Consider the following 23,973-nt stretch of genomic DNA (forward strand, 5'->3'; position numbering starts at 1 on the left):
AGTTCCTTTCCAAAATTCAGCTTAACACATGTGGCCCAAACTTAAACCTCCTGCAACCCTAAAATAGTCATTGTGGAGGGAAGAGAGAGAGTGATACATTCAGCTGTAATTAAATAATGGACTCTCCCCCAAAGCAGTCCATGATGAGCTAGAACAATAGAATATTAAACTCAGATTATACAGGGCATGGGTCTTCAAAATGTGGCAAACATAATTCAAAAAAGCCTACACAGGTAACACAAAAAGGTTATTCACAATCTATTGATAATTAATGTAGACATTAAAGCATTTTTAATTTCTAAGTATATTAGTAACAAAATTAAACTTACCATTCTTTCACAGTCACCTCTGTAATTCCTTCTCCAATATCAGAGAGCTTAAACTGGACAATTTGGCCATTTGAAACTTGAAACAGATAATCAGACAAAAATAGCAAGTTAAATATTAAATCTAAAATGCCAGCTAGAAAAATGTTAATGCACCAAATACACTAGATTATGTACTAGTAATAAGATGCAAATCACAGACTACTAACATAATAGGAGTGTAAAATAAGTTACTTAAACATGAAAAAAAACTTACTAGCAGACGTTCTGAATGATGTGTGTTGATGACTAAACTTGAATGCAGATTTGTCAAATATGCTTATGTATTTGGACTTTATAAAGCGAACACTGCTACACGGTCTAATATGGTGAACACAAATCTGGAGGAAAAAGATCTTAAGTATTAAAAAGGTGGGGTCTTAAATTACAATTGAAAACATTCTATAATGTATACAGATTCTAAATTAGCACAGGCTTTATTTGTCATATATATTTATACAGTTTTACTAATACAACACTTGGGAGTTCAAAGACTTCAAAACATCAAGCATTTTGTCATCGCTAGTGAATAAAAATCATGACAAGATTTGGCATCAGATATATAGCTGTTATTGTTTCTAAGCAACTGGCATATGTTTTACAAAGATTACATACACACACTAAACACAAGTACAGCCATTGGAAATATTCATATGCAAAATGCATGCTGGAAAGAACTCTTAATGTAAGAGAAAAAATCTGTACATTTTCCTTTGTCTTCATAGCAATCACAGGTTGATCTGAGGTGCTAGTTAGAAAGTAACTGTCATAGGGCACAAACAATTGCCTTTCCATTCCCATTTAAAACAATCTAGAACTGGCACTTATCTTCAGGTAATTATTCTTTAACATCAACTTTATTAAATTATTTTAGCATTGGGTATAATTTGCATGTTTTCTTTAGATTTGAAATTATATTCAGTCCAGAAACCTAATTCAGGAGTCAATACAATAGTCTGAAAAGTTCTGTGATATAGAAGCATTGTATAGTCACAGAAGCAGTAATTTTGGATATATGCCTACAGGCCAAGAGTGCTCCCACTGAAGTTAATGGGTGTTTTATTATTAACCTCAATGGCAGTTAGATCAAGTCCTTAGAAACAGAAACCAGTTTACTACCTTAGTATGAAAAACGTCTATTTAAATTTTATTCTGGTTTTATGTTGTCTAAAAATGATCCATAAAGCTAACAAAAAAAACTTTAAATAAATTAACTGCTGAGATTTGCTACTAAAAAACAAAACTCAGGTGCTACAATGTACTCAAGTGGCTCAGACTGTAAAATTTAGACGTTATCTTCTTAGAGGATCCAGAAAACAGGATACCTGCACGGGAAGGTTTGCAATTAGGTGTTTTAATTTAATTTTGCCCCTCTCTTAGTTCAGACAGATAGAAAAGCATATTAACTTCCTATACACAAAGAATATTAAACTTCTCCCAGAAACTAGGAAAGGACTGGTTTTATGTGACACCTTTCATAAGAAAGGTAATCCAGAATACTATGCTATATTGAATTAGGTACTGTTCACGTATTTCTTATGCATACTAGTATATATAATTTGATCTGATATATAAATATCCATAACTGTTTCCTTCCTCTCCAGAAACAATATTTACATTGCACAGGCTAACTCTAACAACATTCCAATGTAATTTTCAGCTACCTTTTAGCTATTTGTTACTGAGACCATCTCTGTTGAACCAGAATAAGTATTTTTCTGATTCCCCCAATGAATAATATCGCTTCCTGCCTATTTTCATGACAAAAATTCAGCAAAATAATATTAAACAACAGTAGCTCCTGTTTCATGAAAGCATTTAAAATTTATGGTAAATTAGATTATATTCCAGTAAAGTGTGAATGACTTTTCTGCCCTGATTTTTGGATTTTTTGTTTATTATGTTTACATCTCCTCACTTGAGATCATGGCTATATTGTTTGCTCAATAAGGCTTATTCATTCAGAACATAAAATACAATTCTATTCCCCTGTAAAGCCCCTAACTGGAAAACGCTCAATATTTACCTGAATAGATGATCACAAGCAGCAGCCTCAAACCTCTGAACTATCACTAAATCTGAAGTTTCATGAATGCATTCCATTTGATTTTAACATTAGGTTACCATTGAAGATAGTAAATTAGTACTGTCACTGCCAAAAAAACAGACTGGTTTTGGTACAGAAGATTTTCAGTCCTGTCTTGAGTTGACATTTTTAGGAATAATTAAAAACTAATTCAGTGTTTTAAATGAAATTTGTCTTTGATTTTTAATACTACACATTCTTTATGAAAAAACTTGGTGTGTTAAAGGTTAACATATTAAATGAATCATTCAGCATGTAGTCTCTTTATACAATAAGGTGTTCCTTTCTTAACAGCTCAAATCCATGGACTAAAGATGCTGGTAATTTCACTGCATAATATCATTATAGCAATATTTATTGTTTCATTGAACAAATCACAAAATAATTTGTTATGACATGAAATAAGAGATTCACTCTATTAATCCTATACTAGGTGTACCATTAAAATAATCCAACAAATATAAGAATGTTAAACACATGCACTGATCTTTGTAGGGTTGGGCCTTAGTTAGAAACTGAGTCGAAATAAGCTTTCTAGGCCAGCTAAAGCCAGAAAATATTTATGAAAACAAGTGCTTGACGCACAGGATATGTCTTTACTGGTTGATTGGTACCCAGGTCTGAACACCAGAGTCAGCCTAGACTGGGTTTGAATGTTTCCATAGTAAAGTCATACCGATGTTACTGCGTCCTCCCTGTTTCTGCACTTGCTTGTGTGTACTTGGGGACATATCTATGGTTCTTTGTGCTGAGACACTAAGGGCATGGCTACACTTACATTTTTGCAGCGCTGGTAGTTACAGCTGTGGTCGTACAGCTGTGTAGGGCCAGCGCTGCAGTGTGGCCACACTGACAGCAACCAGCGCTGCAGTGTGGCCACATTTGCAGCATTTGCAGCGCTGTTGGGAGTGGTGCATTGTGGGCAGCTATCCCAGCGTTCAAGTGGCTGCAACGTGCTTTTCAAAGAGGGGGTGGGTGGGAGTGTGACAGGGAGCTTGCGGGAGACAGAGAGAGTGGTTTTTGGAGCAGACCTGTGACAGCTCCCTGCCTTGCAAGTTCAAAGAGGGGGTGTGGGTGAGAGTGTGACAGTGAGCGTCGGGGAGACAGAGAGAGTGGATTTTTGAGCAGACACTGTGTGACAGCTCCCTGCTTTGCAAATTATGGCCATTTCCCCCACCCCTCTCTCAATCACTCTTAAATGTAAAAAGGCTTCAGACCAGATAAGCAGCTTCTCTGACGGGATCCCTTCCCGCCCCCGCGCCCCCCCCCCCCCGCGTGCTGTTTGTCTCCTCAAGCAAACAGCTGGAAAATTCCAAAGCTCGGCTCGCTCGCTCGCTGCAGCAAAGAGCAGCTGTGTTTGTTTTTTAGATAAGTAGCTCCGGGGAGTACCTTCCGGTTTGTTGTATACAGGAATTGTGGGATACCTCCTAATACCCTGGAGGCCAATAACAGCGCTGGTGAATGTCCACACCTGATGAGCAGTGCTGTATCAGCAGCGCTGGATTCGCTACACCCATAGCAGACCAGGTGTACAGCCACCGCTGCAGGAAGGGAGTTGCAGCGCTGGCCGAACTCTGTAAGTGTGGACACCTGGTAAGTTGCAGCGCTGTAACCCCCTCACCAGGCTGCAACTTGCAAGTGTAGCCAAGCCCTAAGATTCTTTCCTAGTCAATTGCGGGAGAACTTGTCTGTCCTTTGAGGGGTACTATAGGAAGGGTATTAGAGGACTGCCAGCACTCAAGTGATTTTACCTGGATCCTCAGTGTAGAGCAGGCTGGTTTCTGCTCAAGTGAAAGCAGCAGATTCTAATCTATACTCTCAGCCATGTAAACTAGCCCCAATGTGAAGTACCTCCAAACCTGGGTCACGAGTTTTTCTATGAAGATAATAAGGGGATGTGGGCTAAAATCTGGGTAAAAGCCCAAGTTGACTGCACACTGAAGATATTTACATCAACACTGCCATTGTCTGACACTGATAGTAACACAAGAGTCTTCCCATGCAAACAAACATTCCCAGAAAGGCTCTGTTGACCCAATTTTGCTCCTGGATTTCTAGCTGGCACAGGGGCCTCTTTTACCTTTCTCAGTCTACAGCTGTCCAGGAGACTATACTGCTAACTTCACAACAGCAGTAGATGCCGTAATCAAGCCTGAAGGGAATATCATTATATATTTTACTTAAAGCTACTACTTAAGTCCATGTGGAAGCTTCAGTTAGTGGATAATGCCACTGTTTTCTTTCTAAGTGGGGAAGCTGGAACAACATATGTGCTCATATCTTTGCATTGACTGTTAGTTTGCAGGTACAATGCAAGGTGTTGATCTTTACAGACCTGAATTAAAGTTATGGGACCAGTTAAATTAAACTGAAAGCACTCAATCTCAAAATCCAGTCTAATACAGTGCGTTCAGCATAAGGCCTTTCAGTGGAGAATGCCTACCTTTGGAACTCGTCTCGGCAGTCTCTAAGAACTAGAACATAAGTGAACTTCAGGATAAGTAATTTTTTAAAAAAATATGTTTAAATTTTGTTTTGCATACATTTTCTATATTTGAAAGTGCACAGCTGCCTTCATAGAAATCAGTAAAATAAAAATTGTATCGCAATATTATTTTATCATGAAACCTCAACATAAGTTACAGGCAAAATATATTTACTGAATCCTGACAACCTTCATGACTCTTTGCAGTGGATGTTTTCAGGAAGAGAAATGGAATGTCTTCCAAGAATAAGAGAAAATGCACGCAATAAGGTATCCAATATAAACAGACAATGCTAAATTACAGACCAGATAACTCACTGATGCAAACAGACAAAAGAACCACTTTTACCTTAACACAGTCTTCCTCTGGATATGAAAAGCAGGAAGCCTGATTAGATAGAAGACTAACAAGACAATGCAGACACAAGAAGCAGGAGTTTTCAAAATGCTTTGACAATTACAGTGAGTTGAATATTGTCTAAAAAATGGTTGATTGATAAACTGTTTAGATTGTCACAAAAATCCTTCATTACAGTATTATTAAATGAATCCTAAATAAGAGGGAAAACTTGGTAGGTCTGTGATTAGATGGAATTGGATATAATTGTTTATAGCTGATAAGATGCTGTGGGGACAAAAAATATCCACTTCTCTCACAAAGCAGGATATATGTTCATTTTAAACGGTTTTTCACTTGGAAAAGCTTATATTTTCATTTTTGTGACGTTCCACACGACAGCAATCATATAACCCTACACCAACATGCTTCAGTAAAGGTTACAATATAGACAGTTACAAATACTTAGCATCATTTCGCAGAAAACATTTTTAATTGACGAGATTACAAGTTTTATTAAAAGCAGACTGTTTGAACCCCTCCCAGTAGAGGGGGGGAGGGATAGCTCAGTGGTTTGAGCATTGGCCTGCTAAACCCAGGATTGTGAGTTCAATCCTTGAAGGGGCCATTTGGGGATTGGTCCTGCCTTGTGCAGGGGGTTGGATTAGATGATCTCCTGAGGTCCCTTCCAACCCTGATATTCTAAGTCAGGAGGCTGCTTATTCAAGCTCTTTGGAGTTACACATACAACGTGGTTGCTACACAAGGACCATATATAAGGATGTATTAGTATATGAAAGGAGTTGCCATATGTGTGGGATATATAGGTGATGCAATGGGACAGATAACTGAGGCTTACCTAAAAAAGGGTATAGTTGGCTTATGAAAATACACATCTGAGATGTGGATTTCCTTGTAGAGATGTTTGTATATTGAAGGGATATGAAACAGTAAGGAAACATCTGGACTGGTGGGTTATGGAGTGGGGAGGGGTCCACATTGGGGTGTCTGAGCTGGGAGGCTCTGGCATGGAGACCACACTGGGATGTCAGCTATGGCAAGGGATAATTCAGCACAGGGGAGTCTTGGACAGGAGCTATGGCACAGGAATGGGTCCACATGGGTATCTGGGACAGGGGGCTCTGGGGTGTCAGGGATGAGTCTGCACTGAGGTGCCTGGGAAAGGAGGCTATAGCTGAGGTGCTTGGGGATGGGACTGTGGGAAGGGGCAGGTCTGCACTAGAGTGTCTGGGGTAGGGAGTCTGAGGTATCTGGGACAGGAGACTATAGCCTGTGGGAGGGGTCCATACTGGGGTGCTTGAGATGGGGCTGTGGGAAGGAGCAGGTCTGCACTGGGGTGTCTGGGATGGGGCTGTGAGAAGAGGTAGGTCTGCCCTAGGGTGTCTGGGGCAGGGGGACTGAGGTAGCCGGGACAGAAGACTATAGCCTGTGGGAGGGGTTGGGACAGGGGCTGTGGGAAGGGGCAGGTCTGGGATGGGGCTGTGGAAAGGGGCAGGTCTGCATTAGGGTGTCTGGGGCAGGGGGTCTGAGGTAGCCGGGACAGGAGACTATAGCCTGTGAGAGGGGTTGGGACAGGGGCTGTGGGAAAGGGCAGGTCTGCACTGGGGTGTCTGGGATGGGGCTGTGAGTTGGGGACGGGTCCAAAGTGGGGTTACGGGGCAAGTGGAGGTGTCTGGGGCGGCGGTCTCTCCACTAGGGACCTTCCTCTCTCCCCTGCTCAGGCGAAGCAGAAGGTGCCAGAGGCAGCGGCTCCCCGGCGGGCCCGCGCACCCGAGAAGGCGGGGGTGCACGCGCTACCTGTCCCCGCAGAAGCTCGCAAGACGCCCCGCCTCCCTTACCAGGCACCCCGCAGTCCGCGAGCAGCTCCTCAGCGCCCTCACTGCCGCCATCTTAAACAGGAAAAAGAGAAGGCCCCCTCAACGCCCCCCACACAGCCCAGCCTTCAACCAATCAGAAGTCAGCTTCAGACACAGCAGCCAATCAGGAGATAGACGGGTAGCCCACCCCCACGGCCAGTCGGTGGTCTAGGGAGCAGCAAGGTCGGGGGTACCAGTTTGTTAGGGCGCGGGGGAGCTTTGTGATTTGGGGCGGCCAGCGCGTGGGCGTGGCTGGGCGGCGAGCGGGCACCCCCCCCAGAGGTGAAACTGCTGGGGAAGGGACTTCGGGGAGACTCGTACCGCACAGCACGGGGCGGAGCAAGGAATGGTGGCAGCTTCAGACGGGCCAGTCTCACAGCGCCTATCTGTGCAGAGTCCCCACGCCCATGCTTATACCAACACCAAAGGCTTTCCCTGGATATTGGAAATGATTGTCTTTCCCACTCCCCTGCAGGAAAGACACACAGAATGGGGGGGGGGGGGCGCAGGACGAAATTGACTATTACAGCACGGAGTCTTCAACAGTGATGTTTGCATTGATTCAAGCACTCGCAAATGATGCCCTCAATGCACAAAGTCAACAAATTGGGGGAGCCGAGGAGGATGACAGTTTTTCTTTGATCTTTCAGTTACAGGGATTTTAGAGGTTACCTAATAGGTACAAACATATCAGACTGAAATATGACTATAAAATGGAATTTCCATTTTAATTTTCATAAAACCTTATGCTCAAATAAATTTGTTAGTCTCTAAGGTGCAACAAGTACGCCTGTTCTTTTTGCTGATACAGACTAACAGGGCTGCTACTCTGAAACTTGCCATTAAAGAGTGAGTGATCATCTAATAAAGTTGGTATTTCTCATTATTTTAGTTGTTTAAACTCTTTACTCTCTGAGATTATTATTCATTTATTTTTATTTAATTTAATATTCCCAAAGGAGAGCCCTGCAAATCTGCAGATATTCACTTTATATCTGCATGTGCAGGCCATTTTTGCAGATCATGGATGGATGCTGATCCAAATTTTATATTTAAAGCCCTGCAAATCTGAAGATATCCATGGATTATTTTTGCGGATCACAGATCACATGTGGATACAATTTTTGTATCCATGTAGGGCTCTGTCTTGGAGATTTCACAGCAACTGAAAATGCATACTATCAAAATTGTCCCTTATATCTCCACAGTAAAACCTTGTCTGCATACAGTGTTCCTAATGTGGATGCAGTTATATTGGTGTAAATGTGCTTATAACAACATCATTTATTCCTAGGAAGCAGAATAAGCTAAACCAGTAGAAGCACATTTACACTAATATAACTGCATTCAACGTAGAGGTTGTACTGGTATAACTATTGCAGTAAAAAAAAAACACCCAAAAAATTATATCCATAAAAAATCTGTAAAAAATATTATATCCTTTTATTTTATGCCCCTTTTTTTCTTGTTAATTTTGACTGCCTTATCATGTATTGGATTGATAGTTTTCTTAACTTTTCCCCAGTTGTTTCCTGCTTTATGACTGGCAAAAGCAACTATAAAAGGTTAATTTATTCTACCATATTGTGTATAGCTATGCAAATTACAGTCTGGATTAGTATCCTTAATTTGATAATTTTATTCAAAACAGACTCCGCAGCTGTATAATGTTTGGACATTACTAATCCACACCAATTTTGAAATGATTATCTGTGGTCATAATAAGAATGGTCCTTGTAGGGACCTGAGGTGCCTACAATTAAATATTTGCAGCATTGGGGACTGAGCATTCTCTTTTTGTATATTGAAAGCAATTAGTTTGTTGTCTGTAAACATCTCTTACCCTCATTAATAGCATAGGTACGTTTAGAAATCAAGTTCCTCCTTTGTGGTCCCAACACGTAATAGCGCCTTATAGTCCATTGAAATTCTGCTGCAAACTTCCCTTGTTGCAGAAACAAACATACTCTCGAAACATAAGCCAGTTTCCAGACAGTTATAGCAAACAGCTGTTTTAAGCTGTTAGAAGCCAGGCTTCTTTATGATGAGTTTTTGGGGCCTCCGGCCTGGCTGATCTTATTCTCTGCTGCTCTACATTCTTCACACATCTAGGAATACATCTTGGAGTATGGTGGAATAGGCAATAAGGAAGCACAGTCAAAATATGCTGATAAAGCGGAAATGTAAACAAAGGGAAGTGCTCTTTGTTTTCACTGACTTCAGAGGGGGCGCAGGTGTTCAGCGCCTGGCAGGAGTGGGGCCAAGATCTAGGCACTTTTCCTCATTCCCGCCACCCCCCAAACTTCTCTGCGGACCGGCCTGAACGTGCTCACTTCCCCACACTGAGGGAGAGTCGGGCCGGGTCTATCGGCTCTCCGAGCTGCTCTTCACAGCTACGTCGCTCTCCAGAAGCCGCAGTCGGGAGGCGGCCCCCCTCACTCTGCAGTTGCCAGGCAGCCAGTGGCATTTCAGCGCTGGCTGCAGCCTCCGCCGCTAGCTCAGAGCCCGGCTGCTGCGCCCTGACTCTCCCCAGCCACGTGTTACCGGCTCCAGCTCCCTCCCTGCACTGTGCCCGGCCTAGGGAGCCTGTTCCGCCGGGGCCTCGCTGTCTGCGGAGCCCAGCCAACTCCCCATCGTCTCGGCCGCTCTTCCCCTGGGAGGCGCCGCGGCTGCCTGTTGCCTATGGACGGGGACAGGGTGGAGATAGATGGCGGGGTCATGGAGGGGGTGAGTACAAGGAGCAGGCCCTGTGGATCGGCCCGGCCTTCCTGGTGGGACAGCACAGAGCTGGGCTGCGGGGGGCTCCGGGGTGGGCCTGACTCCCGCGGAAGGAGGGTAGAGAGTGCATGGATGGCCGGCTAGGCCCCGGGCTGGGGGGGTGGTCCTAGCGGGCTCCCAGAAACCCTCGGGCTGCGCCTTGGGGATGCAGGGTGGGGTGGGGTGGATCCTGGCTTGGCTCTCGTCCCTGGCTGGGGATGGAGGTGGAGAAGGGATTGGCTTTAGGGCCTTGATGGGAAGGGGTGGTGGTTAGCCCGGCTTACGGGCTTGGAGGAGTGGGGTGGAGGTAGACCCCTAGCCCAGCCATCCCTGCCCAGTGCTCCGTGGGGGAGCTGACCACCTGACACCCCCTTGCAGGGTGGCCAGATCTTGCGAGTCTCCACCGCCTTGAGCTGCCTCCTGGGGCTTCCCCTGCGAGTGCGGAGGATCCGAGCTGGGAGGAGCCAGCCTGGCCTCAGGTAAGCTTCCCCCAGTGACCCAGAACTGGGAGACTTTCCATTAAAACGGGTTGAGGGAAAAACATGCCTAAAATTGTGAGGGGTGTCAGGCAAGCATCCCACTCAACACACCTGGCATTGGCTGTGTCTACACTGATCCTTTGCTCAAACTCCTTCTGTGTTGCTGTGACACTAATGCAACTCCAACAGAGGTAGCAGTGGTGGCAGTGCTAGTGTAAGTTGGGGCATGGGTATTTTTTTATCACCACATTGCCTAATCCTACCTATATCAAGGTTTTGAGGGCACAATAATAATAAAAATGCCACCAGATAATAGTATTCTTCACTAGAGCTACACTACAGCTGCTGCAATAGTAAGAGATTTTTAGCAAAACGCTATTGTGTCAGGAAAAGATTCAAGATTGAACTCCAGAAACTCTGAAGTCCTAACCTGTTCACGTGCTTCATGTAAATATATTAGCTTCTGGTGTACACTTTTGGCATCATCTATATAGTTTGTCATGGCAAAAGAGTATTTGAATTTGTTTCACCTAGGAGGGCTTCTGTCCCCATGACTCTCCACTTGAGTCTGGCTGCCTTATTCCGTTTCCCATAAGAGATCCCATCAGTTACATCTTGTTATAAAAACATCATATGACAATATGAGATTTCAAATATGATCAAAATTGTAAAATGTCTTGCAGAAACACTGCAAAATATTCCATCCCTAGCAAGGGAGACTGCAAACATGTCTATAAACAATGTCCCCAAATAGTGAGTCTCCTCATACCACGGCACAGAGATCTGAATGTTTTTACCTAGACTGTTTAAGGAGCTGATGGTTAATGACTTTTTATGTGGCTGGTGTCAGTACCATGTAGGTTTTGCTCCGGACACTTGGCATTAATTTTAGAAACAGAACCTAAAACAACAAAGAGAGGCCATATTTGGTTTTAAAAGATTGTCTCAGGCTATATGCTTTTTTTCCACTGTACAAACTTCACAAATTTTTGTCACACATGTGTACCTATCAAACTCAATTTAGTATACCTCTACCCTGATATAACGCTGTCCTTGGGAGCCAAAAAATCTTATCGTGTTATAGGTGAAACCGTGTTATATCAAACTTGCTTTGATCCACCAAAGTTCGCAGCCCTGCCCCCCCGGAGCACTGCTTTACTGCGTTATATCCAAATTCGTGTTATATCGGGTCGCGTTATATCGGCGTAGAGGTGTAATTGACATTCTTGTCTGTAGGCCTCTTCAGCTCCCTTAAAAAACTACTGTCTGTCTTTGATTTGTGACATACTACTCTAATCACAGTGTCACAGTTACAAGGCTATGGCATATAAAAGCCAACAGAGCTAATTATACTTATTACATTATTTTAATTTGAATTACAGAAACTGGACCCCTAGCAGTTGTATACATCGCACATTGTTTATATATTTAAGTTGACAGTGTCAATTTGAAACTAGTCAGCTTCACCAAAATCATTTTGAAGTTGACTTGCCCTGCCTTTGAGTACCCTTGCACACTTCAAAAAAAAGTTTTGACCATCTTTTCCTATTTTATTTCCCCAATGTTTTTCTCTCCTCTTGTTTTGTGGAAGACCCACACAAATAGGAGAGTGAATGTCTGCACAGCAGGAGCTATCAGGACAGATATTGCAGGAGAGCTCTGATCACCCAGCTGTGCACCTGACTCTAAAATGTGCTTGAGTCAAGTGACTGCCCCTGATTCTGTTCCAGTCCTCCTCTCTGGCTCCATATAGTGGCCTGGAATTGGGGCTTATCACCTTTCCCACTGCATTTTGGCTCAAGCTTTAACAAGTTCTTGTAGGGAAGGCAGGGGATTCCTGCTGCACCCCGCCTCAGTCCCATCTCTCTACCCTGTCCTGCTCCTGTGGAAGAGAAACAGGATTCCCACTAATTCCATAAGACTATTCTGGTTCCTGTGGTTTACAGGTAGTCATGAAACTCTGTGGGAATCAGTTTGAATTTCTACTGTTTTGGTTTGGGCTGAAGCTTGCAATTGTTATACTATTACTAAATATGTAATAGTTCTGTAATCTAATGTGAGTGAGTAGACAGTCTGATGTATGTCTTAATGTAATATTATGGCTTGCAGGCCTCAACATCTGTCTGGACTAGAAATGATTCGAGATTTATGTGATGGGCAGCTGGATGGTGGAGAAATTGGTTCAACAGAAATAACCTTCACTCCTGGGAAGATCAAAGGTGGAACCCACATAGCGGATACCAAAACAGCAGGGTATGTGTGTTGTAATACCTACTATTAACTGATGTAATAACTAGTTTTAACTGTTCTTCAGTAGTTTTTAGGTTATGGCAAACATTAGAAAAAACAAGGAAATTCATGCTGAGGACTGATACTATCTCCTTAATCCATGCTATTAGTAATGTAGATGTATGAGGGAAATAAACAAGAAACCTATGTTAATTTCCCCCTCCAATGAGAGTGTATAGAAAACTTGATTGATCAAAGATAAAAGAAAAATCTTAGGAAAAAATCTTTATTTTCTGGCTTGTAAAGAAACATCAGTGACAAAAAGGTACATGTTAGGATTTTGACAGGGTAATATATGTTAGAGGAATGTCTAATGTCATTTCACTAATGATTATCTTCAGATTGAAATATTCCAATTTATATCATATGTAAAATGCTCTTGAAACTTCACTTGCTGACTGATAATTTACTGGTTTAAGTGTATTATGCCTGCATTACCTGTGAGTGTTTTCCAATTCCATTTTAGGAGCGTGTGCCTCCTGTTGCAGGTAGCAATGCCATGTGTGCTGTTTGCTGCTTCCCCTTCAGAACTTCGTTTAAAAGGTGGGACTAATGCTGAGATGGCTCCACAGATAGACTACACAGTGTTGGTAGGGAACAGCTTCTTTGATTTATTAAATCTTTCAGGTGCAAAAGTAACTTGTTTACTTCTGTATGTTCCTATTGCTGCTTATATCATCAGTGGTAACTGTAGAGCAGGGGTAGGCAACCTATGGCACGCATGCCGAAGGCGGCATGCAAGCTGATTTTCAGTGGCACTCACACTGCCCAGGTCCTGGCCGCCAATCCAGGGGGGCTCTGCATTTTAATTTAATTTTAAATGAAGCTTCTTAAACATTTTAAAAACCTTATTTACTTTACATACAACAATAGTTTAGTTATATATTATAGACTTATAGAAAGAGATCTTCTAAAAACGTTAAAATGTATTACTGGCATGTGAAACCTTAAATTAGAGTGAACAAATGAAGACTCGGCACACTGCTTCTCAAAGGTTGCCGACCCCTGCTCTAGAGTAATCATAGCAATTTTTTGCTTTTTTTGCTGTTTCAAATGTGAAATAAAATATAATAACCTCCTTTCTATTTAAATGCTAAAATATACAAGTGAAAAATAATGTGTTTGATATATTACTAGTACAATATTTCCATACTGTATGTTTAAAGGACATCAAATGCCTCACAGAATTCCTTGAAACACAAAGAAGTCTGTCTTGTCTATTTCTCTTTTTATTTTCAGTTGCTAAAGATAATTTGAATTAAAAGTCTCTGTTCTAGAAATGCTGAGCATTAATAGGGAAGGAGGGGAGCAGGTCCTTAAGAGAATCTCTCTTACAAAATGGTCTGCAAAATAAAATGTAGAGATCCCAATCTAATTCATTTTTCATGACGCTGAATATTTTCTATAGAGTATTTTGAGATCTTCACTGTAGACCAGTGTATATATATATTTCTCTCTGGGGATTGAATGATAGGGCGGGATGTGTTTAAATGCAAAATAGTTCTGCATTTTTAAAGTATGCTTTAAACTCCTCAGGTCTTTAAACCAATAATTGAAAAGTTCAATTTCACCTTTGACTGTGACATAAAAAGGAGGTAAGTTATACTGTTATGGCTTTTGAAATACTTTGTGCTGGAGACCGGTCTCTAAGTGGAATGTGAGTCCTTTATGTTTGAGTGCTTTCCAGCCCCATTTTGTCCACTGAAGACAAAAGAAATTTTTTTTTTGACTTCAGTGGAAGTTGTATCAGACCTGCTAACGGCCTTCAGTTTACCCACCTACGAAAAGAGGATAAGATATATCTACTCATGGTTGTTGAGTGGCTTAATTAATGTTTATAAATTGCTTTGAGAACATTAAATGACAATGTTATTTAAATGCAAAGTATTATTTTAATTTCTTACATAGTGCTTACCATGCTAGTTGCTTATAGTCTCTACCCCAAAGAGTTTACTGCCTGTTCTTAGACATGGCTCAGCAGATGAGAATAAGAAACAGCAGGATGTGAGAAAAGAGGAATAAAACATGGACTACGCTAATAAGCAGGGTGGATAAAAATTGATGATCAAAAATTGGATTTTTAATTTAAATTAGATTTTGTTTAAATTAAATGCAGTTTTATTTTTAAAAATTATTTAAAATTAAAAAATTGACAACCTATAAGGCCCAAATTTATTATAATCTTATTAAGATTATTTACATTAAATACAAAAACATAATTTTAAGTAGTATTTGCTCACTACCAAGTTTTAAAGAAAGGCAAACCACTGACCTAGTGGAAAGGACTGGCTAAGCGCCTGGAATCATAGTCCATTAAAAAGCTAAATTAGCTTTTGACAACTGTGGCACCTCTTCTGCAGGTACAGAGAGAATGTTTTCTTCACTTCAGTTTATTCAGTTAGTTTAGTTCAATAACTATTTCATTCAAAATTAAGAAACCAATTGGGAGCTGAAAAAGCAGGAAAGATTATTTTCTTCTTCCAGTCTATGAATAAAAAACTAGCTATAAGAGGATGAGATCTACTAGTTCTAAAATCTTGCAGGAGATGGTGACAAGAAACAATCAGTTCAAATCAGTAGCAACATATAATGCTTCATTTGTTTAATAAAATCAGTTACTTTTAAAGCAAAGCCTGTTTTATTAGAAAAAAAGTTTATCAGAAGTTTATGTATCCAACATGTTTAAGGTAGTTTTATTGAGTAAAAAATAAAGGTGTGTTGTGCATTTTTAATTAATTTTGAATTTCCACCCAAATAGAGCTTGACACAAAATAATCACAAGTAAAAAAAATAAGTCCTCATCTGGTAAATAAGAATTGCATGATTCATCATTTTCTGACACTATAAAAATTAAGAACCTGAACAAATGTATGTTAAGCTGTATAATGCTTAAATAGATAAAATGTCGTCCTGATTAGCAAAAAGCAGCACCAAATTTAATATAAAGGCCATGTTTAGTTGCAAATATGTTAAAATAATGTTTTAATGAATACCAACTAATAAGAATCATCCTTTCTTTAGGAAAATTAAAATTGATGATTTAAATCAAGGTTTCCTGCTTGCTGATTTAAATAATTATGAAAATCAGTGTTTTTAATCAAACTACCTCAGAGGTCGGCAACCTCTAGCACGTGGCTCGCCAGGGTAAGCACCCTGGTGGGCCAGGCCAGTTTGTTTACCCGCCGCATCGGCAGATTTGGCGGACTATGGCTCCAACTGCCCGCAGTTCGCCATCCCAGGCCAATGGAGGTGGCAGGAAGTGGCGCGGGCAAAGGATGTGCTGGCTGCGGCTTCCCACCATCCCTATTGGATTCGGACGGCGAACCGTGGCCAGTGGGAGCCGCGATCAGCTGAACCTGCCAATGCAGGAGGTAAACAAACTGGCCCAGCCCGACATGGTGCTGGCCCAGCCCACCAGGGTGCTTACCCTGGCGAGCCACATGCCAGAGGTTGCTGACCCCTGATCTACCCTGTTAATAAGATTGTGCAATTAATTAGGTTCATTCTATGCATGTTGAAAGTAATGCTATGTTTTTATTTTTTGTACTTATTTCTGTGGTACACATCACAAATTTCTAAGCCACTTCATCTGTCTAAAGTAGCATGTTAAGGATAAGACACATACTAGCAAACAAATATGCTAAATCCATTTTTAGTTTTCTTGCTTATAGGAATAACTTAATTTGTAATGTCACGCACCCCTTTTCTTTCCATTTAACCATATCTGATACCCATTTTTAATAGGGGCTACTACCCCCAAGGTGGTGGTGAAGTGATAGTCCGAATGTCACCAGTCAAACAGTTAAGCCCAATAAACTTAACTGAACGTGGCACTGTGACAAAGATACATGGAAGAGCATTTGTTGCTGGAGCCTTACCCATTAAAGTGAGTGCCTGTAATATTCCTAGAAGTAAGGGGATGTAATTTTATATAGTGTAAATAAATATTATACAATTATTCGTCTATTAAGCAATCTTTATATGTAGTTCTATAAATTTATTGGTATTTTTTTCTGTAGTTCTCTACCTGTAAACCCAGGCAACCATTGTACAATGAATCCAACTGTACAGACCTTCCAAGGAGAGGAAAATTATAACAAATACAAATTTAGAGAATTCCAAAATGAAGTATTATTATATAGACTATGGTAGCACCCAAAATGGTAGGAGAGAACATTGTCCTTGTTGTAACCATTCGGAAGCCCTTGGCAGAGATTCAAGATTGGATACCTTTCTAAAATATAGGCTTTTGCTCAACCAGAAGTGATGGCTTTCATGCAGAAATCTCTGGTTGAAATTGTCTGTCCTGTATTATACAGGAGGTCAGGCTAAATGAACCTAAGGGCCTTTCTGGCCTTGAAATCTTAAGAACCTATGAAACTGTGCTATGAGCTTTCCAAATACTGAGGTATTTAGAATCTCAGTCTCAAAGAGCTTGTGACTGTGACCTAAAATAGCTCTCCACTACGTAAAATGTTCTGATTTTTAAGATCGGATATCTCTAGCTTTATCAGGGCTAGATATAAAATCCTTATCTTGTAGAATGGGGGGAATCCTGAATTTCTATTGGTATTTAAGCTCCTATGTACAGCTTTAAAATCTGTCATTGGTCCAGGACTGAATATTACCTAAACTTTGTACGAAAACTGCACACTGAGGGGAAGGAGGATAAGTTAAATGTCATTGTACAGTTTTTAGTAGTGTACAATAATAATGAGGTACATTCATTTTAAAATCTAGTCTCCTTATAGCTTGAAATAACATTCAAATATGCATTCATATGATTAAGTATATAGGGAAAATGTTAGATCAAACATTTATTTTAACTACTGTACCCGGTTCTTTCTTGTTTTACCATGCTAGCTAGCAAAAGACATGGCATCAGCAGCAGTGAGATGCATCAGAAAAGAAATCGGGGATCTTTACGTTAATATTCAGCCTGTTCGAGAACCTGATAATCAAGCCTTTGGAACTGGAAGTGGAATAATGTGAGACAAGACACAAGCCTCCTATTTACTTATTTTACTGTGTTGTTAGCTGAGAATATGGTAATGATCCTTCTGTGACTGAGAGAGGTAGTAAACAAAAGAAAGCAATACCCCTTTCCTTCTTATTAAGAATAGTAATTAGGGCACTTTATAATAAGCCAAGAAATTTATATTTTTATTTCATCTTTGGCAGGAGAGGTTGGTGTGTGTAAATCTTTTGCTAGGAACTTGTCAGGAGTTTGAATTAAATACATGTTAACAAAAACAAACTAAAACTTTGTTTTTAAGCATCTGTCTGAAGCTTGAGCAGTTGAGAGAGGGAGGGATTTTTAGTTTTTTAATGTTATAATCTCAGTAGTTCTCGAGCCATTCATGGAGTTCTCTAGCAAAAACAGAGTACTCAGGACCTGGTATTTCTCATTTAAAAGCAGGAGACATTTTGTGTGTTTGGCATAAATGCATGCCTGTTTCATATCACAGAAATGCAAAAAAGGGAACAAATGTTATCTCCTTTTCAACTATATTGAAGCCACATTTAACATACATATTTAAAGACAACACATTTATAATATAGTTACGAGTTAGGTCACTAACTATGCCTAAATATATACCATATGTGCAGTGTGAGTAATTTTTTACTATAAGGATATTACATCTGTCTTCTCTAGCTTTTTAATATATATAATATATATATATATAACCTTCCATGCTGAATTTCTGTATTTTCTAGCCACGTGACTGTGCTTTTTTGACATGACATCTCTTCCAGCCTGGTATCCTCTAGCGTTACGTCAGGGTTGTCAGTTGGTGCGTACTCAGAGGAGTACCATCTGCTGAGTGAGCAATGAACCTCTTCCCCATCTGTGTATTTTTTCTTGGACATTTCCCATCCAGTTAGTGAGATCAGCCCTAGAAGTCACAGTGTATGTTTCCATTGACTTTAACAGGAATTGATTTGGGTCTCAAGTACTGATCATACCAACCATTCTTATCTTGTTATCATAACCCAGTGTGCTGTGGTTGCAGATGAATGCCTAATTGCTATCTGATAATTTACTTAATTGTTCTGTTTAGTATTGTTGCAGAAACTTCAACAGGATGTCTGTTTGCTGGATCATCACTTGGTAAAAGAGGTGAGAATTGTGTAAAGTATATCATGTTTTGTGCATATAGTTTCCTACTGGATATTAAATCCATATTGTTAGTAACCAGGGGCAACAGGCATTCACGGATTTTAGTTTTGCTTTATAGAATCTTAAACTTTCATTTAAAAAAATACATCTTTACATCCATGTTTTTTCTGCAGCATGGTGAATCAATCAACAAAGTTGTGAATTTATCCACTTATTTTAATGGATTTTTAGAGATCACTGATTTGGGAAGACTTCTGAATTATTAAAACATACACACTGCAACCCAATTCATCTGATATAGGATTTGTCCTGTACTATATAAAGCAGAATATATATGTTAAAGGTGTAGGAGTGAATTTGATTTAATTGGTATCTTGTTTGGCTAAGTGTAAGGAGGCCTAGACTCTTCCCAATGCTGAGGAAGCAGGTACCATATTTATCCAGATGCGCCAGTGGGATGATAGATCACAGTACTCAGAGTGACAAGTGAACATTTGAGACAAGAGTGTGGCAATAAAGGTGTACTTAACTGCCTTCTGTTTCCTGTTTTTTCACATTCTACAGTGAATGAATATTATAAATGTTCTGGAGCTTCTTAATCCTCCTAAACTCTTTCCCTAGGTAAGAATTCTGACAGGGTTGGAATTGAAGCTGCAGAGATGCTGCTTGGAAATCTTAGGCATGGGGGAGCAGTGGATGACTATCTGCAAGACCAGGTAAGAATCCCATACATTGACTTTAAGATGAAGTTAGGGCAGCAAGCACATAGCAAGCGGAATTGACTGTGTATTGAATGTACATCAAGAGAGGAAAAAAAAAGTCTTGAATTTCAGAGTTAAAATTGCATTTCCACAGCAAGCCACAGATTTACATTCAAATAGCTACTACAGCCATAACTTTAGGAGGTGTTCAGGGTCTCCCAAATCCAGTCACCCTGAAGTCATAGAGGAGGGGCTAGTAAATAGCCTTTTCTGGTTCCTGCCCCTTAAGTGTTAGAAAGCTCCATGGAGGGGACCTCGCAGCATGAGTAGAAATAGCAACCTACCACGATAAGCCAAAATGGACTTTTTAGGAAGTTTAAACAAGCCCCTTAAGCTCATGGGGAAACGCACATGACACCTGGAAAGGCTCATGAGGCCCAAGGAGGGGTGTCAGCTAGCCTCCTACGACTCACTTGACGTTTCCTCTTCCTGCAAACCTCAATAAATCCAGAGGAAGAGGGTGGGAATTCCCTTCCCCCACCTCCCCACATCCACTCTCTCTAGATCCCTCCGCTACATAACAGATCTAAGGTCTGCAAGAGCAGGGCTGTCTTCCCAAGTGCCTCAGGAGGTGACTAGGTGACAGCAAGGGAGAACATACTGAGGGAATATTCTTTTCCATCTTGCTTACCTGGCTTCATGCAGGAGACCTGGGGAATGAAGAACCCTTCAGGTTTCTCCAGCTACACTACATTTAGCGCCAGGCCAGGGTGCAACAATCAACGTGCCAGAGTGGTGTTTCTAATTCAAGTCAACTACTACATATGTGGTGAATACCTCTTTGAGTGTGTCATCATTCAGAAACCTCATTCCCAATGTCCTGTTCAGCCCCAGGTGTAACCTAGCAATCTGAAGTCTTTTTTTTGGTGTGGATTTTAGCAAGGGGACTAGAATCAGGATTGCACCCATGTTACCGTTATAAACTTAACTCGGGAATGGCGGTTACCATTCTATAACATACCTTGAAGAAGCAAACCTACTTGCTTTCAGTTTACTTGTGTGCTGCTCTGACACTTTCGTGGAGCAGTGTTATGGAGCTGTAGTAATGGTTTAAAAACTAATTCTTTTTTTTTTCTTCTTAAGCTGATCATTTTCATGGCTTTAGCAAATGGGGTATCTAGAGTGAAAAGTGGACCAATTACGCTTCATACTCAAACAGCTGTGCATTTTGCAGAACAGCTAACAAAGGTGAATCCAGAGCATGGAGAATAGTACTATCAATGGGCATTCATCCTGTGGCTTAGGCTTAGCATGTAGCAAGCCAAAGCATGAATCTACAACACACTAGCCTGTTGCACACTAAGGCCAGGTCTACACTACAAATTTACACGGATACAACTACGTTGCTCAGGGATGTGAAAAATCCACTGCCCCATAGCATTGTTGTTATACCAACCTAACATCCTGTGTGGACAGCGCTGTGTCGACAGGAAGCCTTCTCCAGTCGACATAGCTACTGCCTCTCATGAAAGTGGAATACCGACATGCTGACAGGAGAAGCCCTCCCATCACTGTAGGTAGCATCTTCACTGAAGCGTTACAGCAATGCTACTGCACCATTTAAGTGTAGACCTGCCCAGAGTCATTGGGTGGACCCCTGCTAGCAGCCAGAACTTGTACATTAACTCCCTGGTTTGCCATGCACTAAATCTCTGTGTAGCCAAGCCCTTAATAAGTATACATTTGTAGCGTCACCCTCTGATGGCTTCTTTGTGGTGTATGTGAAATGAGTTTGGTGTTGGGATACAGATGGTCCGAACACTGCAGTTCTTACTAATTACTGGCAAACACCCCTGAAAATAAAGAATGGTGTGTTTAGAGTTCAATTTTAAATTCCTTGGCATTGGTTAGATGCGTTCACAACCTTAATTAAAAATATTTTCAGCTGAATTAATTATATATACATGTACATCTGTTTGACTAAATATAATATTATTAGAAATCTAATACTCAGGGCTGGTCTAACTACATTATAAGTTTTCTAATATTTTGTCCTCATCATTGCAGGCTAAGTTTACTGTGACAAAATCAGAAGATGAAGATTCCACTAAAGATACCTACTTTATTGAGTGCCAAGGAATGGGGATGATAAACTCAAGCTTGTAGTTTTTCTTTAAAGAAAAAACATACCTCTGATGTATTGCACTACATTTCAGTTGACATGCTACACAGTGGGGAACAGGAGTTACTTTTATCATAAATAATTGATTTGATTTAAATTCAGAGGTGATGTAGCGATTTCGTGGTATGCTGAGAATACTTCCTGTCCTTCCTTTGGCTATTAACAGCAAAATGAGATAGCAAATGGAATAAAATGCAAGTGTTCAGGAGAACTGAAACTAGAGTTGAGTAGCTTTAAGGACATGAGTGCACCAGAGTTGATAACTATCATTACAACTTTTAAAAGTTACTTAAATGACACAACCATTCCCCTTAAAGCATGTAGGTTTATCATGTGGGATCCTTTACATATTTATGTTACAAATAATTCATTTCTGTTTATCTGTCAACCTTTGTCTCTAAGTTATTCTGTTTCTGTAGTCATTTTGCTGAAATTGATATGGAAAAAATAAAGCAATTTTCAGTGTACTTTAATTGGATATTTTTTTGCTTATGATCTCTCCAGCAGTTTGTTAAAGTGAGATAGATTCATTAGCTGTGAGTTAAGCTGTTTGCAAACACCATCTGGAACTTCTTTTCAGTTATCCAGGAAGGATTGTAGACACTCTGCTTTAAAGTCATCATCTTTCTTGCATTAAGGGGTCAGCTCTACAAGTCTTCTGTGCCGTAACCTGTCTTTGTTTATAACTTTGTCTACACTTGCAGCGATGCGTAGGGTGTGTGTAACTATATGCCACAGTGAAAGATAGGCTGCATCTACACTCTCTGGGGTGTAGCTACACACAGCATTGAAAGGCTCTGGTAGTGGGGAGGGCTCCGGCTGGGGGTGCAGGGGTAGGGGTGGGTATGAAGAGCTTTGGGTGTAGGAGGGTGCTCTGGGCTGGGACTGACAGGTTTGGAGGGCAGGAGGGGGGATCAGGGCTGGGGCAGGGGGTTGGGGCATGGGGAGAGGTTCAGGGGTGCTGGTTCGGGGTGGCGCTTACCTTAAGTGACTCCTGGAAGCAGCGGCAAATCCTTTCTCTGACTTCTAGGCAGAAGTACGGCCAGGCGATTCTGCACACCCCCATCTGCAAGAATCACCCCTGCAGCTCCCATTGGCTGCGGTTCCCGGCCAATGGGGGTGGCGCTTGGGGCAGGGGCAGTGTGCAGAGCGGAGCTCCCTGGCTGCCCCTATGTGTAGGAGCTGGAGCAGAGCCATGCCACTGCTTCCAGGAGCTGCGTGAAGCAGTCCCCAACCCTGCTCCCCGGTTGGAGTGCTGGAGCGGGGCCATGCTGCTGTGTCCAGGAGCTGCGTGGAGCGGCCCCTTACCATGCTTCCTGGTGGGAGCTTGAGGGCTGGATTAAAACAGCTGGTGGGCTGGATGGAGCCCATAGTTTGCCCACCCCTGGCCTAAATGTTGCATTTAGGCACCTAAAATGGCCCTTAAGCACCTAAGTCCCTTTGTGGATCTAGCCTGAAGTGACTTACACAAGGTCACACAAGAAACTAACTGCAGCCAAAGTAGAGGGACCAGATGTCCTGATTTTATAGGGACAGTCCCGATTTTTTGGAGCTTTTTCTTACATAGGCACCTATTACTCTCCACCCCCTGTCCCAATTTTTCATGCTTGCTATCTCGTCAACCTAAGCAGAAGCAGGAACTGAACCTAGATCTCCAGCATTTTAAATAAGAGCCTGAACCACAAGACCTCCTTCCTACTCTAGATTGTGTCTATGGTATTTGATTTTGAGAGCTGCAGCTCCAGTGTGGTACTCCCGTTTATTTTATGTTCATTCAGATCATTAGCTGCAGTTGCTTCACTGTGCATTTTAATTGGGATTAAAGCATTGAATTTAGGACTGAAGAATGCCCACTGAAGCTAGGAAATCGTTCCATATGTATCTGGTTAACAATATCTGCCTCTCCTTACAACTTCTTTTCTCTTAGAAATCTGTCATGCACAGAAATTGGGCAGGATTAAATTTTGTAACCAATAGAAATAGCCCTTAAGAAGCTTGTATTTCTAATATTAGGAATGGCCTGGTGGTGGCAGTAGGCAACCTAATAAGCCAGTGTTGTATGAATTAAAATTTAGTTTTAAAGTTGATATCAGGAACACATCTCTCAAACACCATTCCAGGCTCTTGATTTTCAGTGCTAGTACAGGCAGATGAAAGACCCAGAAAATACTTATCCAGAAGTGGAGAAGCTTGAAGAGATGCATACATGTAGCTAACACCTACTTTCATCAAAAGACACTGCTCTAAAACAGATGTTAAAGAAGCCTTCCCTGAGATTTTTTTAAAATTTTCAT

At 41.2% G+C, this 23,973-nt stretch overlaps 3 protein-coding genes across 7 annotated transcripts in view; 2 read left to right on the top strand and 1 right to left on the bottom strand.

The window, feature by feature from the left end:
- The window catches only part of DBT (dihydrolipoamide branched chain transacylase E2), a 28,741-nt gene extending 21,537 nt beyond the window's left edge, over positions 1-7,204 (bottom strand). For 3 of the 5 annotated variants that reach the window (XM_032804941.1, XM_032804940.1, XM_032804943.1), the window contains exons 1-3: positions 7,133-7,204; positions 583-706; positions 330-405 (exon numbers count right to left, since the gene is read on the bottom strand). In XM_032804941.1, the coding sequence (XP_032660832.1) occupies positions 330-405; positions 583-706; positions 7,133-7,183 (251 nt within the window). In that variant the 5' untranslated portion in view covers positions 7,184-7,204. Of the gene's footprint in view, positions 1-97; positions 149-329; positions 406-582; positions 707-2,391; positions 2,518-7,132 lie in introns of those variants that run through there. The other 2 variants (XM_075067827.1, XM_032804942.2) reach the window with 2 other exon arrangements.
- The window catches only part of MFSD14A (major facilitator superfamily domain containing 14A), a 187,379-nt gene that overhangs the window by 103,426 nt on the left and 59,980 nt on the right, over positions 1-23,973 (top strand). The window lies entirely within an intron of this gene.
- Positions 9,142-22,146, top strand: RTCA (RNA 3'-terminal phosphate cyclase). The gene is made up of 11 exons (XM_032804948.2): positions 9,142-9,877; positions 10,286-10,386; positions 12,496-12,639; positions 13,142-13,265; positions 14,212-14,270; positions 16,420-16,561; positions 17,539-17,663; positions 18,738-18,796; positions 19,418-19,512; positions 20,641-20,745; positions 21,565-22,146. Exons 1-11 carry the CDS (start codon positions 9,833-9,835, stop codon positions 21,661-21,663), a joined length of 1,098 nt encoding a protein of 365 aa, XP_032660839.1. The 5' UTR covers positions 9,142-9,832; the 3' UTR covers positions 21,664-22,146.

This window comes from Chelonoidis abingdonii, chromosome 7 (assembly GCF_003597395.2).
Source record: "Chelonoidis abingdonii isolate Lonesome George chromosome 7, CheloAbing_2.0, whole genome shotgun sequence".
Lineage (NCBI taxonomy): Eukaryota > Metazoa > Chordata > Testudines > Testudinidae > Chelonoidis > Chelonoidis abingdonii.